At 47.1% G+C, this 20,545-nt stretch overlaps 1 protein-coding gene across 22 annotated transcripts in view; it reads right to left on the reverse strand.

Moving 5' to 3' along the window:
- Positions 1-20,545, reverse strand: part of IL16 (interleukin 16) — a 102,399-nt gene that overhangs the window by 67,875 nt on the left and 13,979 nt on the right. For 6 of the 22 annotated variants that reach the window (XR_011997122.1, XM_072737466.1, XM_072737456.1 and 3 more), the window contains exon 2: positions 6,654-7,051. Coding sequence is in view for 15 of the 22 variants with exons in the window: in XM_072737456.1 (XP_072593557.1) it covers positions 6,654-7,051 (398 nt within the window). In the remaining 7 variants the exon portion in view is untranslated. Of the gene's footprint in view, positions 1-6,653; positions 7,052-7,487; positions 8,028-8,232; positions 8,685-20,545 lie in introns of those variants that run through there. The other 16 variants (XM_072737454.1, XM_072737451.1, XM_072737449.1 and 13 more) reach the window with 10 other exon arrangements.

The following is a 20,545-nucleotide window of genomic DNA, read 5'->3' on the forward strand; positions in this document are numbered from 1 at the left end:
GAATATCTAAAACAAAACAAAACAAAGGTACAGCAAACAGCCTACTTATTTGCAAAACAATGAAGCTTTCATCTTGAGATCAGAAGGAGATAAGGATACTTACTAGTGGCATTGCAAGGCAGGTGCTGGCCAGTGAAACAGAAGAAAAAGTATAAAAATTGGAAGGAGATAGGGTTCTGATTATTCAAACATGGTGGAAACACGATCCTCTCTGCCCAAAAACAAACCTAAACACTAGAGTCAAACTTTGGAGAGCTCCATCAAGCAGATGGGCTCAGGGTTTCAATAGTAGAAGGTATCAGTTCTCCTCAAATAAACCAATAGAGTCAAGGCAATTCCAATAAAAATCCCAACAGGATAACCAAGTCTAATTTGAAGAACAAAGCTGGAGGACTGATCAGATATCAAAAAAATACTATAAAATGATCATAATTAAAACAATGCGTTAATCCTGCAAAGAAGAAAAGGCTAATGGATCATAATGAGAGAACATAAAGCCACAGATAGATCCACGATAGATCCATACACAGATACATAGATAAATGACATACATGGTTCTTGACTTTTTTATGATAGTACTGCCATGCAGTGGAGCACGGGCAGGGTCATTAAAAACTAGGCTAGATCAATCAAATATCCACACAGGAAAAAAATGTTTTAATACATTCACAATACATTCAAAATGGATGTTGCGTGAATTAAAGATCCAAATGTGAAAGATAAAACAACTCAGCTTCTAGGAGAGACATGGAAAAATGTCTTTGTGAGCTTGCAGCAATGACTTCTTTAAAAGGACCCCGCTGTTCCAACCCTTTGGGAGACCAGGACAAGAAAGGATGGTACCGTGAGGGGACAGTATGGTTTGGTTTTTCAACACGTGACTTGCTTTATGAATTATTAAACTTGTAAAACTATAAAATAAAAAAATTAAAATATGATGATCCCATTGTGAAATGAAAATTGAACCACAATGAAGTATCACCTCGCACCTGTCAGAATGGCTAAAATCAACAACACAAGAACCAAGTGTTGTTAGTGAGGCTTCAGAGAGAAAGGAATCCTGTTGGTGGGAATGCAAAGTGGTGCATGCCACTGCGGAAGACAGTATGGAGGTGCCTCAGAAAATTAAAAATAGAACTACCTTATGATCCAGCAATTGCACTACTGGGTATTTACCCCAAAAATACAAAAATACTGATTCAAAGGGATACGTGTGCCCCAATGTGTATGGCAGCAGTATCTACGATAACAAAGATATGGAATCAGCCCACAAGACCATCAATAGATGAACGGATAAAGAAGATGTGGTACAAACATACAATGGAATATTACTCAGCCATAAAAATGAATCAAATCTTGCCATTTACAGCAATATGAATGGAATTAGAAGGTATTATGCAAAGCAAAATAAGTCAGAGAAAGATAAATACTATATGATTTCACTCATATGTGGAATTTAAGAAACAAAACAAGTGAGCATAGAAAAAAAAGAGAGAGAGACAAACCAGGAAAAAGATTCTTAACTGTAGAGAACACACTGCTGGTCACCAGTGGGGAGGTGGGTGGGGGATGGTGGGAAACAGATGATGGGGATGAAGGAGGCACTTGATGTGATCGGCACTGGGTAGTGTATGGAAGTGTTTTGTTTTGTTTTGTTTTTAAAGATTTTATTTATTTATTCATGAGAGACACAAAGAAAGAGGCAGAGACACAGGCAGGGGGAGAAGCAGGCTCCATGCAGGGAGCCTGATGTGCGACTCGATCCCAGGACTTCAGGATCACGCCCTGGGCCAAAGGCAGGCACCAAACCACTGAGTCACCCAGGGATCCCCTGGAAGTGTTGAATCACTCTACTGTACACCTGAAACTAATATTACACTGCATGTTAACTATATTGGAATTAAAATAAAATATTAAAACACAATAATTAAGAGAATAAAACTAAAAGGATCCCTTTGAAAATCTGGAGCCAGGCTGGCGCTGCGGGAGGCAGACGTGTCTCCCTCCCTCCACTATTCTCCCCTGCCTTTCTCCCCTCATCCTACCTGCACATCCACAGCTCTGGCTCCTCCTAACGCCCCAGCAAAGCACTACCTGCATCTTCCATCCACAAGTACTGAGCCTCCTGGAGGGGCGGACAGGAGGGACTTCTCTGGACTGAGCTCATCCTGTCATTCTGAGATCCCTGAGATTCCACAGTAATTTGGCCGGACCTATTCACTGCCAGGGAAGTCCCAGAGGAGGAGCATCAATCCTGCTACTGTAGAGCGCTCTGGGGAAATGAAAGACAACCCCGGAGGCTCCTGCGAGGATCTAATTCTGCTACTCATCCTCTGCATGAGACCGCCTGAAAGAAAGCCGAGCAAAGAACGCCCTAGCTTGGAGGAGGGGACAAGAGATAGGATTCATGATGCTCACAGCTGTCCCCTTCTCCAGACCACAAGCTCCCTGAGGGAAGAACAGCATCCAATATGTTTCTCAATCCCCAGGGGACAGATATCTCATACACAGCAGGTGCTTTGCCTGCCTTTGGAGAAACAGAAGGAAGGGGAGAAGGAAGAATGAGGAAGGAGACCAGCTCAGTCTGCGGAAAGCTTCGGTTCCACCTGCCTGAGCTTCCTTCCCTCTGGCCCAACATCCTACCTAAAAGGCATTTTTAAATACTCTTCCCATTCGAAAAAAAGACAGTGGGTCTGGAGTAGCCCAGGAGCCCATACCTTTCTTCCCGCTCAAGGTTGAGGCCTGATAAATTGAATATTTTTTGTTTGTTGCGTTAGAGAGTCTAGTTTTCAACATTCTTCCACTTGAATTTATCCCCAGAGGCCTGGATGCTCTCCCCTGAAGAAGGAGCCCCAGGCAATGCAGGTTCAGATACTTTCTCCAGACTGCACGTCCCTGCCCAGCTCTGGCACATCCCCGGGCAGCGATTTCCCCAGCCCTGGTCATGCCAAGCACAACGCATCCAATACAGCTTTTTTTTGTTTGTTTTTCATTTGGCTGTTTATCTAACTTCCTCTTTTTTAATTTTCATATTAGGCATTGCTAGAGGAGAGCCTGATGTCACAGGGCCTCTTTCCAGATGTTGTTTTGAAATCGGTGTAACCATGGCATTGCTGGCAACCGGGGAGTCCATCTGGGCCAACTGAGTCACGCCTGGGTGCAGGGTGGGGCAGGAGCCAGGGTAGGAGACTAGAGCATCCCTGCAAGAAGCAGGGAAGGAGGGGGTGTTATACCATACTGAGGCTCCCCCACGAAGGACATTGGCACTGGCAGTCACCTTTGACCCTCATGCCCTGGCACTCTTAATATGGGACCTGCTCAGACATTAAAACACTCACTTGCTTAGAACTTGATCATGGATGGTTCAAGATCACCTGTGCTCCTGAGAAGGAAATACCCAGAGCTTGGCTTGGATTCCAAGCTGGCCAGTAGCCCTCCTTGCCTTCCTGGTTTATGCCTGCCCCCAGCGTGACTCGACTATGCACACTACCCCTTCCTGGCCTCAAAGCCTCCTCTGCCCGCTTACACTACTTCCTGCGATCTAGACTTCTTCACCTGGATATCCTGCTGTCAAAAGCACCACCTCCAGGGTGCCCTCCCACAGAGAGAGCTGCATACCCCTCAGCATTCCCAGGACTACCTCACATGTTTGCACCCACACCCTGGAATAGGAGAGATGTGTCCCATCCCATTCTCCAGGAGGAACGCGTAAGCTACAACTCTTGCATGCTCCTGGCACATTTGGAGACACTCAGTAAATGCTCATTAATTACCTAATCACTCACCAACAGTCAGTGTCCCCTTCCTAAAACAGAAATAGTGATGATAATGCTAAGTAAGCAATTACTGTGTGCACTGTACTGGGTTAGGTCGATTTTCTTATCTAAGTACTTAAAACCTAGTCCTGATAAAAGCCCACAGGAGCTGAACAGTAGTGTCAACATTCTGCATTTAATCAGTAAGAAAATGGAGGCATGAAGTGAGTGTCTGGGATCATACAGCTACCAAAGTTGGACTCAAACCCAAGCAGTCAGACTAATGAGCTCACGCCCCTAAACCTGTGTCATACTGCACCCCACCTGCCAGAAGTACTCATGCTGCTGTGATTGGGGGAGGGGGTTGGGGGCTAGGGGGCAATGAGAGCTGTGGATACATTATTTCAACCATAAAGGTGTGGGTCACCTGCGAATCACTGAGACGAAAGAGGGGAAGCCTGTCTGACTCCTGGCCGGTTTCCTCCCCAGAGCCATTCATCTGGTTGTTCCCAGGCACGCAGCTCCTGCCACCAGACAGGTGCCACACGCTCACCTGCAGGGCGGGCCACGCAGAAGCCCTCAGCACCTTCTCACCTCCATATGTTCCCTTATGCAGCTCCTTCCACCACCCACCATCTGCTGGGCCGAACCCTGGGTCCCTCAGGAACATCTCACCATCCAGCCCCCAGTGTTCCCCACCTCAGCACACAGCATCTGCTCTCCTGAGGATGCTCAAGTCCACACCCGCAGTTAAGCTTGCCGCCTCTCATTTTCTCACACAACAAATCTCCTGGGTTTGCCTTGAAAATAAATCCGTACTCTGACCATTCTCGGTGAGACCATCACCATCTTACTTGGGGCCACATCACTTCCGGCCGGGGTTACAGGCGAAGCGCTAGCTGGCCTCCCGTGCTCCACCTCTGCTCATCAGCCAGAGTGCTCCCCTGCGGGGCTGTGCCACTCCCCAGCTTGCTCAGCCTCCCACCACCAGGCTTCACCTTCTGTCCCCCTCCCCTGTCTGCCATCCCCCAGGCACCTCTTCTCCTTGCTGCTGCAAATCACTCTTCACTTCATGTCTTTGCACATGCTGTTCCCTCCACCTGGAATGCTTTTCCCCACCTGAAATGTTCATATGACTCACTTGTCCACCTCTTTCAGGTGCCCGTTCAAATGTCCCTTCCTCAGAGAAGCCTTCGTGATTACTTTCCCAAAAAGGACAGTGAGCTCTCTCCTCATCACTCTCTACGCCCGTCTGCTGCTTGAGATTTCCTCAGACACCTTCACGGTTTAGTGTCATATCACACAGAAGGTGTTCACATCTGTCCCCCAACCAGAATAAGAGTTGAGTGAGGACAGGGACTGGGTCTGCATGGCCCACCTCCTGAAAAAATGCCTGGCACGGGTCGGAGCTCTGCAAGCACTGAATGTACTGATACTCATGTCAGAGATGCACTCACTCCTTATGAGCCTCCTGCAGCCCTGGAGTGTAGTCTCTACCCCACTTGAAACAAGATCCTTGAGGGCAGGGACTCGATCCCCACAGGGCCTGGCACAGGCCCTGGTGCCTAACAGGCGCTCAGGAAACACTTGTGCAATTCAATAGGAGCAAGTGAATAATTCATTTCAAGAGTCTCTTGGAACCTCAAAATGGTTTTTGAATCTCATTTATCAGAGCTGTCACCTGGACGACGTGATCTCACCTTTAATAAATCTGACTCTCAGCTGGTGAATTGTATACTTGTCACTTCACTCATGGGAAACCAGAAGCCTGGCCAGGCTCCCCTGAACCCACGGGGATGCTGGTCCATCCCTCCTTCTGTCCTACTGGGTGAGCTCAAGTCATACCAACAGAGGTTACATCACGGGTGACGGAACAGCCCCAGGCTGGGTGAGGCCCTTGGGGAAGCTGCTTGTGTCTGGAGATCGATCACTGGGGACCTGGCCTGCTAACCTGCTGTATAATGTTCCATGATATTATTGTATGCATGCTAAGCAATGGTTTTCTTAGGAAAGAAAGTTGTGCCAAGGTCCTAGATCCCCTCCACTGGGCCTTCCTTACTTTCTGTTGACAATCGTGTTACCATGTCCATAGGATTTGCCAGTAAGGTGTGGGAAAAAGCCTTCCTGCTGGCCCATTGCTGGGTAAGCCACACGAGCGCCAAGATTCAGGGCTGCTCAGACCCTTGAGAAGTCCCACCTCTGATGGAAGGCGGCTGAAGGCTCAGTACTCGATAGAGAATAATTCAGAGTAACAGCCTCTATCCCCTGGTGCCTTGCAATTTCCATCTCATTGTGGTAACACAATTTGAAATATGGTCTCACGGAAGAGAAGGCATTCTGAATTTTGGCAGGTCTCCAAACACCACTTAGTAGCTTCCCTTGCACCCCAACGCCATGGCTCCTCTTGTCCGTTCCAGCACTCACACCCTCGTGGGAACTGGCAAAGGCACCTGGAAACCACTCACGGCCAGCGCTCAGGGAGCAAGCTCACGGATCCTCTGTCCTTGCCCTGAGCAACATAAGGTCTCTCCTCCACCCCGGCCCCGTAAGTCAGTGACCTGAGCTGCTAGGGTGTGCCGGATAGTGTCTGCCTCAGATAAGAACCTGCCAGTGTCCTGGCCATTGTCATTTGCAATTTCCAGCAGGGACCTAGGCTCGGTTCACCTCCCACTGACCCAGCAGCAGACTGACTCTCTCAAGGGAGAAGGTTAACTGAGCCTGATTCATTACCATGCTCATTATGATCATTCCAGGGAGCCCTGCCTCAACTTCCTTCTTGCTTTTGTTCAGAATTAGAACTCTGTGCCTTTCTGACCTCAGAATAAAAGGATTCAAAGACTCATTTGAGCCCCCCAAAGCAACCACAGACACTTCCAGCCCCACAAGTCCCAGGCATACCTTCATGAAGAATATCCTCCTACTGCTCTTGCCTCGATCACTCCCAGTGGCCTCAGAGGCCAGCGCTAGATCGGGAACGCTGCCGCGCCCAGCCTCCGATGTGTCTGCCAACTGCACGGACGAGTGGAAAATGCCCTCCTTGCCCTGGCCCAGGGAGGTCTCAAAAGGATCGGGATATTTCTCATCGGGGCTTGAGCCGTCGTCACTGGTCTTAGCATTACAGAGCATCAGGGACCGCGAGATGGACCGGAGTTTCGTAGACTTTCTGCTCTTTCCAGAACGGCTGTGCGGATCCATCCTCAGGGAGGAAGTAAGGCTTCCCTTCTTCTTCTCCTGATCTGTGGTCTTTGGCTGGCGGGTGGGGACTGGACTGGGCTTCGCCACCACCTCGTGGGTCCCTGGAGGAAAGAGGAAGCAGAATGAAGCAGGGTGACTTGCTACTGACAAGTGGAGCAGGACAAGAGTCCTGGAGCAAAGCCACAGAGCCAGCACCCGAGAAGCAGGGTGAACAAGGAGACGGTCCTTTGGTGGCACCAGCCCGCCCACTGGCCAGCCGCGTGGGGCTCGGTGAACCCCAGTGTTCACCACACCCTCCACTCCCAGAAGCCAGAGCTCCAATTATCCAAACTTCACTCTGCAGACAAGAAGACTGAGGCACAGAGAAGGGAAATGCAGACCCAAAGCCACAAAGCACCCAGACAGAAGAGCAGCAGAGTCACTGGGTTGCTTTTAGAGACGACAGAGGCCCTGCATTCTGACGTCTGTGCTTCCTACAAGTTTGCAGAGGCTCCAGTCAACGGAGCCAGTCAGGGGGAAACCGGGACGAGGATGTACCTGCCTGTCCCCTTTCACCAGCCCTGGTGAGTCCTGCAGAAACTGCAGAATCCAGGAGCCCAGTCTGAGGACCGCTGCCACCTTGAGTCCTCATTCCCAGACACAGAGCCTATGACCCAGGCTGGGAGTGTCGCCTGGTGCCAACCAGGGTCGATGTGAGTGTAAAAGAAGGTGGCACGTGGGAAATGTCTGCACACAGCAGGCACTTGGCAAACCCGTGTGCCCTTCCCTGGCCCCAGGATCACACCATGGCCAGGGCCTCCCGCTCTGTCAGCCGTCCCCGTCCCCCCACCCCGCCCATCTCACGGCTCAACACATCAAGGGTTGGCTTCACACCCCGTCAACAGTGTCTCTCTCTGCCCAGCCCACCCGGCTCTGCTTCACCAAGAGGCGCCTTCCTGCTGCTTCGGTTTCCGTGAGGCAGGTGGCACACAGGGTCCATCCAAAGAGCTCCTGACTCAGGCCCAAGCCACAGAGCAAAGCTGTTGCCAGAACAGAAAACCGTGGTGCTGCCGTTTGCGTGCATCCAGCATCAAATAAGGAAAGGCAGAGACCTTCCAACATCTCATTAACTAGAAGCCCTTTCAGAGCCCCTGCAAAGAGAATTTCTTAAAAGAAGACCGTCTTGCAACACCCATGCGGCACAAATTGTTTTCTGTATTAGCCATTTAATTTTATCAGTTTATTCACCAACCATCCATGGCAACCAATAACAATGAATTAAAATGAATGAAGGAATAAATACCGGAAAGCTTACTGCATGTCAGGCACTGCTCTTGATGCATTAGTACAAATTAACTCGATGTCCGTCCATTTCATCGAGCCACCTTCTTGCCAGTACCCCTAAGTCCTGTACTCCCCGTCCTTGCATTTTAAGTAACAGAGAGCCCTCAACCACAGAGGGAGCCAGCTGTTTGCTGTTTGCTGAGCCCCAGGCCTGGCTGCAAGGTACAGAGCCCCGCAGGCTGCTGCCGCTGGCACTGGGGCCGCCCACTGAACCCCTGGCTCTGGCCAGCAACTGCACTATGTTTCCAGAGTTGTCCTGATCATACATTCTCAACAATGACTATTTCAAAACTTTACCTTCTTAGAAACTAGATTTCCCTCCCTCCCCATCGTAAACTGTCTCGTCCTGCTTCATGCAAACGTAGAAGCTCTCAGACGGCAATCCTCACGGCTTTCTACCACGGAATTTACAAATGCATTTGCATCCACACAGACTCTACACATCCGCCCTCCCATTGGGGCTGCCCCCCCCCCCACAGCCCCATCTGTTCTCTGGATCCCATCCCTCCAGCGTGTTGATGCACAGCAACAACAAAATAATAATAGCTAGTATTTGTTCAACACTTAGGATATGCCAGGCACTGTTCTGATTGCTTTTACTATATCGTTCTCACAAAGATCTATTGATAGTCTCCAGCAAAATCTTCATTTTACAAACAGGGTCACTGAAGAACAGAGACGTTAAGTCACTTTCTCAAGATCGCACAGCTCGGACTCGGTGACAGCAGAGTGAAACCAGGCATCCTGACTCTGGGGCCTGCTCTCTTCCACACCTTCACACTGACACTGATGATCAGCCCTCTCGTGGGCAGGTTGCCTAATCTCTCCTCTGCACCAGGTCTTCAGCGGCAGCACGGAAACATAGTCAGATCGCTTCTGTCTTTCGAAAACTACGTAGAGGAGCACCTGGGTGGCTCCATCAGTTCTTGATTTTGGCTCAGGTCATGGTCTCAGAGTCCTGAGATCGAGCCCTGCTTTGGGCTCCACACTGGGCTGGAGTCTGCTTAAGATTCTCTGCCTCTCCCTCTGCCCCCCATGCCTCTACCTAACCGGCTCACATGCTTGCACACTCCCTCTCTTAATAAAATGGCGATGTGTCGACTCCACATGCTCCTCTTGTTATCTGCCTCTCTCTTATCCCTTCATCTTTTCTTTTTTCCCCTTTGTCTTTTATTACAATGAGAACACTTAGTACAAGGTCTACCATCTTAACACTTTTGCCGCTGTACACGCAGTGTCGCTCACCAAGCACCACGTTGACAATGGAATGCTATTCCTTGTTATCTTCTTGAATGAGTGTTTCACACTCTGCACTTTCTCTCCTCCTGCTCACCTCCCCTCTGAGCCACAGCCCAGTCTGCTTCCTTCCCCTGAAACCGCTGAAACTCTCATTTTATCACTTCTGCATTTTATGTGCCCCAAGTCATGAACCCAGGACCAGAGGGCACGGTCTGCTCACATAGAACCTGCACCTTTTTGAGAGAATTCCTTAAGATCAATCATGCAATGCTTAGATCTATTGGCTGAACAATAGATAAAATTCAAGCTTTTTTTTCTCAATGAAAATATCACTCTATTTATATATTTATATCCAAATTTCTTTGCATTTTGTTCAACTTCATTAGGACTCCCCACAGCTGACCTGGGCCTCTTGTGTGTGTGTGTGTGTGTGTGTGTGTGTGTGTGTGTTGCTCATAGCCAGCCCTCGTCCATCAGGCATTTGAAAAATTGAACAATAATCAAAGTTTTGTGTTAAGATCCTTCTGGACTTGAACTGTGCTCATTGGGAAGTATATAAATATGGAGCTGCTGAGGGCCTGTGTGTCGGGGAGAGCTGATGGGAATAAAGCCAACACAGAAAGAATACAACTCATGGAGGTTGGGGGACAGGAGAGGAGCAAGAAGAGAGAAGGCAAAGAGGACAGAGAGAAAGTGTGACAAGGATGAATTTAAGTGATGTAACATGAGCACCTAGATCCAGCAGTGCCTGATGCCACACTACCTATTCACATATACAAGCTAACAGACTTCTCTGTTTACCTTAAAAAAAAAAAAAAAATCCTCCTGGAATAGTTGCTCTTCTCTCTGATGCTACCGGCACACGTAATGGAAAACAGTGACATCCAGGGGCCAAGAGGGTTTTGGAAACTGTCTTTTATTCCACTCCAAGCTAGAGGAGGAGCCAGTCACCCACAGTCAAAGCCTGCTCCCCTTCAGTGCCGGGCTCTGCAATAAAAGCCTCTGTATTCTCTTCCACCAAGCTCTGTCACTGTCTGCATGGATTCTAAGAATGCAAGCCAGGCCCTCCTTCCCATCCACATTCTCTCCCAGGCTCACCATGGCTGCCCCAGCAAAGACAAGCTCACTTACCAGGCATTTTGCAGGACACAAAATTTTGGAGCCTTGGGGACCAGATGCAAGGCTGTGTGCTTCACTCAGGGGTGGGGAAGTTGGCTACAAGTGGGACTTAGGAGAACAGACGGGTCAAATTCCTTGGTGGACACTGTGCTAATCCCAGTGGACCATTTGCAGGAGTGCCTGATGAGTCCTGTCAGTTTTTTAAAATAAGCTTTTCCAGAGGGAACTGTGACTTTCTGCAGCCTTGGCTCTCGTGTGGGGGTGGCCGGGGCCATGGGATGGGAGGCTGGTGATGTGCCGGGGATGAGAGGCGAACCCTTCAGTCCAGAGCAAAGACGGTCTTCAAAATGAGACTTGTTTTTATGAAAAATGTAACAAAGGAAGGGAATAATTGCCAAAGGGTTGTAGAGGGGCGGCCAGCATTGGACTTCTGTGGGAGAGTGCTTTCCCTCTAGGCCTGGCATAGAGGGAGAGACCGAGAGAAGGGAAAGGAAATAATTGGAAACACAGTGCCGTGGTCACATGGTTCTGCTTAGCTTTGGTAATTGTGCTCAGGACATTGGAACCAGCTATTGCTCCTAATGGGACCAAATGTCAGCAGAGCCGGGGGGCCAGCCTGTGCCTCTCTTCGGGATGCAGGAGCCTTCCAAAGGTCTGGCCAAGGCGCTTTCTCGGATTTTGCCCCAGGCTCCATGAGTGGTTGCCAGGCTCTTGTTGCTTTTTCTCTCATGTGAGTCCTCTACAAGATGACCTTCGGGGTCTCTTCCAGAGGCTTCCTGGGGAAGCGCAGAGAAGCATTCCAGCATGGTCATGCTAATAGGACCAGCTGCTTTCACTTCCCGGCAGAAGAACCCAAAAGATCTGCTTTACTCCAGGAAACAGCTCTCCCACTCCTGGAGGCCTTTCCTCCCAACCACTGGCTCTTCCACTACACCATCCACAGAGTGCTGGGGCCAGAGGGGCATCCCCTCACACATGCACACACGAGGGCAGTGCGCCCTGAAGACGGTTGAGGACAGGTGCCCTGTCACCGTCCTCTCCAGACGTCTAGACCAACCTGGGCTGCAACATCATCCATATAGAAAATGCAAAGCCAAAAAGAATGGAGCCGAAATGCAAATGGCTAGGTCCTCCTTTAAAGGAGTTCGAACAACTTGTGGACTTGCTGGGAAGCCAGGTCAGTAAGCCACCCTCCCTTCCCTCCTTCCTTCCCATTTGTTTCATTCAGTGTCTGTTAAGAAAGCATGACACGCCTGTCACTACACTGGGTGAAGCTAACTCACTGGAGGAAAGGCCACAGTATTTCCATCTGGATAAAATATACTGAATTCACTGGAGAACATAGAGAGGGTAAATAACCATATGGAGAATGGGGAACTGGTTGATGAAATGTGTTTCAGATTTCTGAATTCCCCGACAGTGTCTGATATCAAAGGCGATTTTTCAAGTTTGGTCACTCCGGCCCAGGGGGTGTTTTCCGTCTTGAACAGAGGAGTGACTCGGAGATTCAATGACGTGAGGACACTTGGGACCCTTGTTTTTCGGGCCCCTTGGCTGGGCCTGGTGGTGTGCGTGTCCGCACGTTGGCTTGGGACCCGGGGCACCTCTGGGGCAGCTTCCCGGCAGGTAGAGGGAGCAGCGTGTTGAAGCAGCCCATTCCACCCTCCAGTGTTATTTCCTGGAGGAGAGAAGCCATATCTCCCTAATTCTGTGTCCCCAGGGCTCCACTGTGGCTTGGCCAAGTAGGGGCATCAGCGTATTCAAGGAATGAATGGATGGTGGGTGAGCATTTCAAAGGCTCCTTTCCACAAAGCATTTCCACTCCAGGCTAAGGCCAAATGTGTGATGGGGATTTTATGGGTCAGCCCAAGTGGGCTCAGGGACCCCAGATCGCAGAAAACATCACTTCTGGGTGTGTCTGCGAGTGTTTCCAGAAGAGATGAGCATTTGAATGCAGACTGAGTAGAGTGGATGGGCATCATCCACTCCATCATCCTTGAGGGCCTGCATGGAACAAAAGGCAGAGGAAGGGAAAACTTGCTCTGAACAAGCTGAGACAGACACTACCTTCTCTTGCCCTAGATATGGGATGCCAGCCCTTATGGTTCTCCAGCCTTTGGACTCCAACCAGCGCTTACACCATTGGCTGCCCTGGTTCTCAGGGGCTGTGGGCTTGGCGCAGACCACGCCCTGGGTCCCTCTGGGTCTCCAGCTTGTAGGCAGCAGACTATAGGACTTCTCTGTCTCCACAATGGTGTGAGCCATTCCCCGCCCTCCCCCCCATCTACCTATCTATCCATCCATCCATTCACCTACCCACCTACCCACCCATTCATACTGTGGCTCTGGAGAACCTTGACCCATGCTTAGGGAAAACATCCCACCTAGGACCACAGAATGAAGGACTCCAGGTAGCAAACTGACATCACAGTGACATGGAGCCCCAATGGGCTACACCTCAGAGTACATGACAAGTTCGAGCTACAGGAAAGACATTTTGGAACCTGCTTCTTTGGAGGAGCCTAGACTGTTTGTAAGACCCCAAGAGGAGCCCATCACCTAGGCCACTGTGCTTCTAGCACCCTGGAAGGTCACCTCATCCATCAACATGCATACACATGTGGGGTCTTCAAGATGCTCTCCCCAACACCCAGGCCTCTGAGACAAAGCAGGACAGGCATTTCCCCCTCAATATGTATTCCCTCTGATGTGGCAGAGACTGAAGACATGATTCATCTCAAGAAGATCTAGATACATTCAAGAAAGGCACATTCAGGGGCACCGGGGTGGCTCAGTGGTTGAGTGTCTGCCTTTGGCTCAGGGCATAATCCCAGCGTTCCCTGCAGGAAGCCTACTTCTCCCTCTGCCTGTGTCTCTGTTTCTCAGTGTTTCCCATGAATAAATAAATAAAACCTTAAAAAGAAAAAGAAAAAAGAAAGAAAGAAAGGCACATCCACTTTCTTTGGCACATCCAAAGAAAGGCACTATTCAGGAGCGACTGGCCTAGGCTACTCCTCATTAAACCCCAGTGCCTAGAACAAGGGCTTCCCACATGGCAGATGCTCAGGAGCTGCTGCTGCAGAAAAGCCATACAGGATGGTGTTTGTCATTGGGAGGAGGGGCCAGCAGGAGCACACAGATGCTGGCTGAGGGCTGGGCCTTGCAGGTGACCTTAGTTGGCACACCAGAAGCACCGCTTACCTGGGCAGCAGCCTCAGGACAGGGTTCAGCCCCTTTACAGCATAGCTGATGGCCACTGAGTGGAGGTGACAATGCTCACCACCAAGAAAAACAAGAGAAATACTTCCAGGAGGTACTTAGCCAAATGCCTGATGCAGAGTACAGACCAAAAGGAAAAAAAATCACCCAAAAAAGCAGAACAGTGGAAACAATCTAAATGTGCATCAGTGAAAGACTGTATTAAATTTATCATGGTCCATCGTGCAGCCAGTAAGACAGTCTGACAAATCTACATGTGTGCGTATGGAAAGAGGTTCGAGTATATTGCACTGCTAAGAAACCCTGTAAAATGGTTCTAGGCACCAGTTTGGTTTTAAAAAATGTACTCACATTAATGAACACTGAACTGTTAATAATTTTTTGAAGGGTGCATAAAGTACTGGGGGATGGATGGGATTTACTGAAAGCTTTTCCTTTGTACTTAATAATTCCTACTCCTAATTTCTTTTACAAACCATTGTGCATCACACTTATAACCAGAAAAATAAAGGTTCCTGTTTTGAAGAACAAAACAGAACTTTACGGCTAATTTTTGCCAACAAGTAGTTCCGATTAACTTTACAATGATTTTTCTCAGGCCCTAAAATATCGGGCTGAAATTCTTAATAAAATTGCCTGGGATTTACAGATGAACTTAGGGAGAAAGTCTTGTCATCCAAGAACATTTCTTAATTTTTTTTTGGTATTTGTTCAAATTCTCTTTTCAATCAAATTTTATATCCTTCTTCATTGAGGCTCTAAATATCCCTAATTACATTTATTCCCCAGTGCTTTTTTTTCTATTTTGAATGGAACCATTTGTGAAATGTATTTTCTAGTTGGGTATTCCTTATACATAAGTCATGACTTGTACCTATTTATCTCGTAATTGGCAACCTTGTAGATCTCTCATATTCCTTCATACTCTAGCTACTCAATAGCTTCGCTTGAGTTTCCAACTGATTCCTAGTGAATATTAAAATCTGCTTCATTTAAGGGCATCCGGGTGGCTCAGTCATGATCACAGGGTCCTGGGATCCAGTTCCACTTTGAGCTCCCTGCACCGTGAGGAGTCTGCTTCTCCCTCCCCCTCTGCCCCTGTCCCTCTGCTCGTGCTCGCTTTCTCTCAAACAAATAAATAACATCTTTAAAAGTTTTACTTAATTTAAAAATGTGTATACTACTTATTTCATTCTATTTTTTAATATACTGAAGTTTCCAGAACATTAGGAAACAATGGTACATAGAGGCATTCCGCGTCTTCTTCTAGACAGTGATGGAAATTCTTGAAGTGTTTTATGGTAAGTGGGACACTGACAGCTCTATCAAGATAAAATGATTTTTTATTATGTTAAAGAAATATTCTACTAATTGTAACTCGGGAAACATTTGCACCAAGAATGGGTGTTGTTTATTAAATGCTGCCTCAGCTCCTTGGCACTCTCGTCTATCTTTCCTCTTCTGGTTTGTCTGTGGGAAGGAACCTGTGACTGGCTTTCATAAGACCGGGCCACCCGTATTCTGGTGTTGTTTCAAGTCCCACTGGCTCACAACATGCAATTCTTTTACCTGGACTTGTTTTGCCTGTATTTTGTTTGGGATTTTTGTATCTATGTTCACAAACAGAAACAGCCTGTAGTCCTGTGTTGTGTTGGCATTATAAAAGATTTGAGAGGTCGATATCCCTTCCTACCCTCTGAAATAGTTGGATAGTTTAAAATACATCTAGTAAAAGCCTAAAATAATGTTTCCATTAAATCTTCTGGTCCTGGCATCACTTTTGAGGCGGTTCCTTGAAACTCTCCTTATTGGACTATTCAGTTTTTAAAAATCTTTTTCTTTGTCGATTTTGATCACTTGATTTTTGAATTTATTAGCATGAATAGCCCATTAACTTGCAAAGTTTTCTCCGGGACTCTGTGCACGCGCTCTGCTGGTCACCCTCCTCTCTGCTTTGAGTTGCGTTCACTGAAGGAGATGGTGCCATCAGAGCTTCCAAAGGGCTCTTCCTTAGAACCAGTGCAAACATCTACTCTTTTTGGTTTGCTTTCCATTACATCTATTTCCGCTTGCGTCTTACTATTACCCTCCCTGCCCACCGTGCTTCTTATAAGTTTCTTTTTCTACCTTCTAGAGCTTAATATTTGGTTTCCTCAAATCTGTTCTTTCTGTTTCAGAGAGGACAGCATGCCATTCGGCAGTTCGACCTGGGTTCAAATCCCAGTGAAATTATTTGCTAAGTGTCTGACCCTGAACATCTTCTTGACGTTTCTGTGACTCTGTCTCATTATTCGTAAAATGTGGATGGTTGTAGAAGCCATCCCACAGCAACTTTGTGAGAATAAATTAAAATACCGGATGTCAACCCCTGAACACAGTTTATTGGCTACTTGTGATCACCAGGCCTGCCACCATCATCATTATTTAAAGCCCGAAATTCTCCTCCAAATGCCCCTGTGGTTGCAAGCCCATGAATTTTGAAATATGACATTCTAGCTGTTTCGTTAATGGTCTGTGATTGTAGTTTGGTTTCCAACTTAGACTCAGTTCTTCGGGGGAAGAACTGGCTTTTGTCCTGGTCGTATCTTCGGCTTTTGTCCTGGTCAAATCTCCAAGATGTAGCCTTGCTGTTCTTATAATTTTTTTTATTAGGAAATTCCAGTTTAATTGCATCGTGGCCACAGGATGTGTCCTGGACATTTTTTACTTGGTGGAATTTATTGAGGTTTACTTTGCCGAGTCGGTATGTGATGTGACTAAGTGTTTAAAATGTGGCGTGCACATTTCCAAAGAATTAGAACTCTCTGTTTGGAACTTCAAAGATGAATATGTCCAAATGTGATATTAAAATACATACATACATATATTATATATATAATACATATGTATTCAACCCTATAAATCACGTAGTTCAACACCTCAATTTCTTTACTTACATTTCGTCTAATTAATTTGATGAAGCTTTGACTGGTGTGCATTCAAATCTGACACCATATTTCTAATATTCCAAACATTTTTGTTTTGTATATGTCAGTGACTTCATTGGGAGCATAAAGTGTTCTGATGTTCGTGTTTCCGTCATGTTGTTCTTCTCTTTATCATTTTGTGAGAGGTACTACTTCTTGATTTACTCCAATATTTTATCTCACAGAATTAACACTGCTACCCTACTTCCTTCTCACCTGCATTTGCTCCGTGGATGCCCATCCCTCTACTTTACACTTGATGCAATTTTGTTTTAAATCATGACTCTTAAAAGTGGGATGTAACTAGATTGTGAGAAAGAATGTGGTTTGTTTGTTTTTGTTTTTTTTTTAGTTTTTAAAATTTTTTTTCTAAGCTGAACCTGGGAGTCTTCCTTTTTTTAAATATACAAATGACCCTGGAACAACATGGAGGTTTGGGGCATGTATGACTCTTGACTCCCCAAAAACTTACCTACTCACAGCCTACCGTTGACCGGAAGACCTACCAACAGCATGCACAGCTGATGAGCACGCATTTTGTATGTTATATGTACTATAGACAGTATTCTTACAATCAAGGAAGCTAGAGAAAAGAGAATGTGATTAAGAAAGTTGTAAGGAAGAGAAAATACCTTTACACTACATACTGTATGCTTTATTAGAAAAGATGCACATAGAAGTGAATCCACGTGGTTCAGCCCCATGTTGTTCACGGGTCAGCTGTATAACCTCATATCTTACATCATCCCTCACAGAGATTACACATATTTAATGTCTAACCTTATGCCTTGCATCTGAAATGAGACACCTTCCTTCCACCTTGTCTTGCTCTCTTTGTGTGGCTTCCTTTCCTTGCTTCCCGGGCCAGTTATTCACTCTTCCTCATCATCCTCCATGGCTGAGATGTTACACACTCTGTGTTTATACCACTGGCAGCTCTATCAAGAATCTTTGAGCGCGATATTGGAGACTCCATCTTTCCTCTGTGTCCTTTCCAAGCATGCTGCCTTGCCTTCCTCCTGGAACCTGACCTCCCAGTCTCTGTGCTTCAGACCAAGTGGCTTTGTGGAGGGGAGGACACGCCATTGCTTCCGAGGTAGTTATTCTCACCTGCATCATCTCAGAATCCTGTTGAGAACACAACTGAGGTTTAACTTGACAGGAGTCCTTGTGGTTCGGCTTTGGCTCCTGCGTCATCTGTTGGGTTGGCCCTCTTTTTTTTTAATATTTTATTTATTCATTCATTCATAAAAGATACACAGAGAGAGAGAGGCAGAGACACAGGCAGAGGAAAAAGCAGACTCCATGTAGGGAGCCCAATGTGGGACTCGATCCTGGGTCTCCAAGATCACGCCCTGGGCCAAAGGCAGGGGCTAAACCATTGAGCCACACAGGGATCCCCCTGGGTTGGCCCTTCTTGCACTGCTTTCTGTAACCCTCACTGTGTCACTAGCCTGTGAGACTCCTGAGTGTCCTCCACCCTCAGCCCGTGGGCCCCACTGTGCATTCTCCATGCCACACTTGCCCTCTGCCTCCCTTGACTGTGACAGATTCCCTCACTCTTCATGCCCATCCACAGATAGCATTTGTTCAGAGTAAATCCACACCCCTCTCTGCACCCCCAGTGCTGTAGGTTGGGCTGGGTCTGCGCTCTCTGAGAACCTGCTCTCCCCGTGGTACAAAGCAAGTTTGACCCATGGCAGGTGCTTGTCCACTATGCTCAGAGATGGACACTAGGCCCCGTTCAGTTGGTGGCTCCCACCAATCACTCAGTAAATACTTACTGAATGACAGAGAATGCCTTCATTTAACGTGTGAATGTGCTTCTGGCCAGACAAAATGTATAAAGTTGAACCAAACATCTTATAGACACTGCCTGGGCAACCTCTGCCAGGGAATAGATGGTCCACTTAGTAACCCCATCCCTAGGAAAATTCTGGTGAGTTGTCCATGCTTCTGTGTCATTGTTTTGACCATGAAGATACATGGAACACTCTTCAGGCATGGGGAAGAATGAGGTAGACTTTTTGTGCTACACGGAAGTGGGGAAAAAAATGTACGGCAGGACAGTGTGTGTGTGTGTGTGTGTGTGTGTGTGTGTGTGTGTGTGTGTTTGGAAATAGAAAAATTCAGAATCCTCACCAAACTGTCATCAGGGATTATTTCTGAAGGGCAGGCTGGGTGGTGACGGACAACTGGTCACCATATTTGACTAAGCATCACATTTTTACCCAAAGTAAAACTTTATAAAAATTAAAATACAAAGTGGCAATATAATAAATCTGCAAGAAATGCATATACTTCCCTTAATTACAACCTAAGAGGGAAGAAAGGGGGAAAAAAAGACACAAAAATTTAAAACACACAACCCTAAAGTAGGACCTACTTGCCAGAAGAACTGGGAAAGTGCTCAAAACATGCACATAAGTGAACAAGCAAGACCCCTTCCTGGGGACACAGCTGCAAGGGCATTAAATTGACATTGATCATCTCCAACCAGGACGGAGAGGAGGTTCGTGGAAATGCAAATCTCAGCTATAGCTGGTCACAGAGTCTTTGGCCTGCAAGACTTTTTCAGACTTTGTGGTCCAACAGCTGCCTGTGTGTGTGTGTGTGTGTGTGTGTGTGTGTGTGTGTAAGATGACTGGTTTGGGTTTGCATTTTGGTAAGAGATTACATATCGTCTCTTTCAAGATTATTTTTATTTCTCTCAGCACACCCACATGCATATACGCACAGACACAGTTGTATTACCTGCATTTGACAATCAGCTCCATGCACGGAGAGGAGGGAGCTGATGGCCAAGACACAGCTCCAGTACATGCCAGGAGTCTCCTGCTCCTGGGGCTCGCCCACCACAGCCCGGCTGGACTGGCCACTGTGTGCTCAGAGGCCAAGGAGAAGAAAGGAGACGAAAGGCCCGCGAGCTTGGGGGCCTGCCTGCCCTCCCCAACCTTTCTGTTGCTCTAGCTCTTCTGATCCATTTAAGAAAAGGCAGGAAGAGAAAGAGATGAACTCATGGCCTACTTAGTCTACGATCTCTGCCACAGATAAAGGCCACCATGTTGGAAGAGAAGATTGGACTTAAAATGCTCTCCCTACACATCTCCATTCCAAATCCTACCCATTGGCTCATGAAACTTTGTAAATCTTCTCTTGCCATAAGAATTTACATTTTACATCATAATGCATACCACACAAACACATATAAGCTGTGTATGTATATAAGTGTTTATAAACAAACACACTGTGTACATAAACACATATAACAAAAACAGAAGTTTTATGAAACAATACCCTTACCATGGATGTAGTCAAGTAAAAACATGACAGAGATAGTATAAAATGGATTTCGCCTGGAACCTGATGCATTCTGATAAACTCGATTCTTTTATTTTTCTTTTAAAACAAGGCTGGTCTCAAAGCACTGAATTGAGTTCCAATGCACAAGTGGGTTGTGTTTGAAAACCTCTCTTCTAAAGTGCTCTCTGATTTCCCAAAACAATTTCACATGGGAGTATTTGCTGTGATTTCTTACTTAGCTCCATTCTTCTGAGCCACTGACTTTTTGTGTGAACACGGCGATTTCACTGCATTTGCTTGTCTTCACGCAGATTTAGGAGCTGCGATGGATTGTGAAAGCCCCTGTTCCTTTTGTTACAGGTGGAAGAAGGAGGAAGGGGCTCACGTGTGCTCTAGATTTGCTTTGCCAGAGGAGGGGGCCACAGG

Source organism: Vulpes vulpes, chromosome 14 (genome assembly GCF_048418805.1).
Source record: "Vulpes vulpes isolate BD-2025 chromosome 14, VulVul3, whole genome shotgun sequence".
Classification (NCBI taxonomy): domain Eukaryota; kingdom Metazoa; phylum Chordata; class Mammalia; order Carnivora; family Canidae; genus Vulpes; species Vulpes vulpes.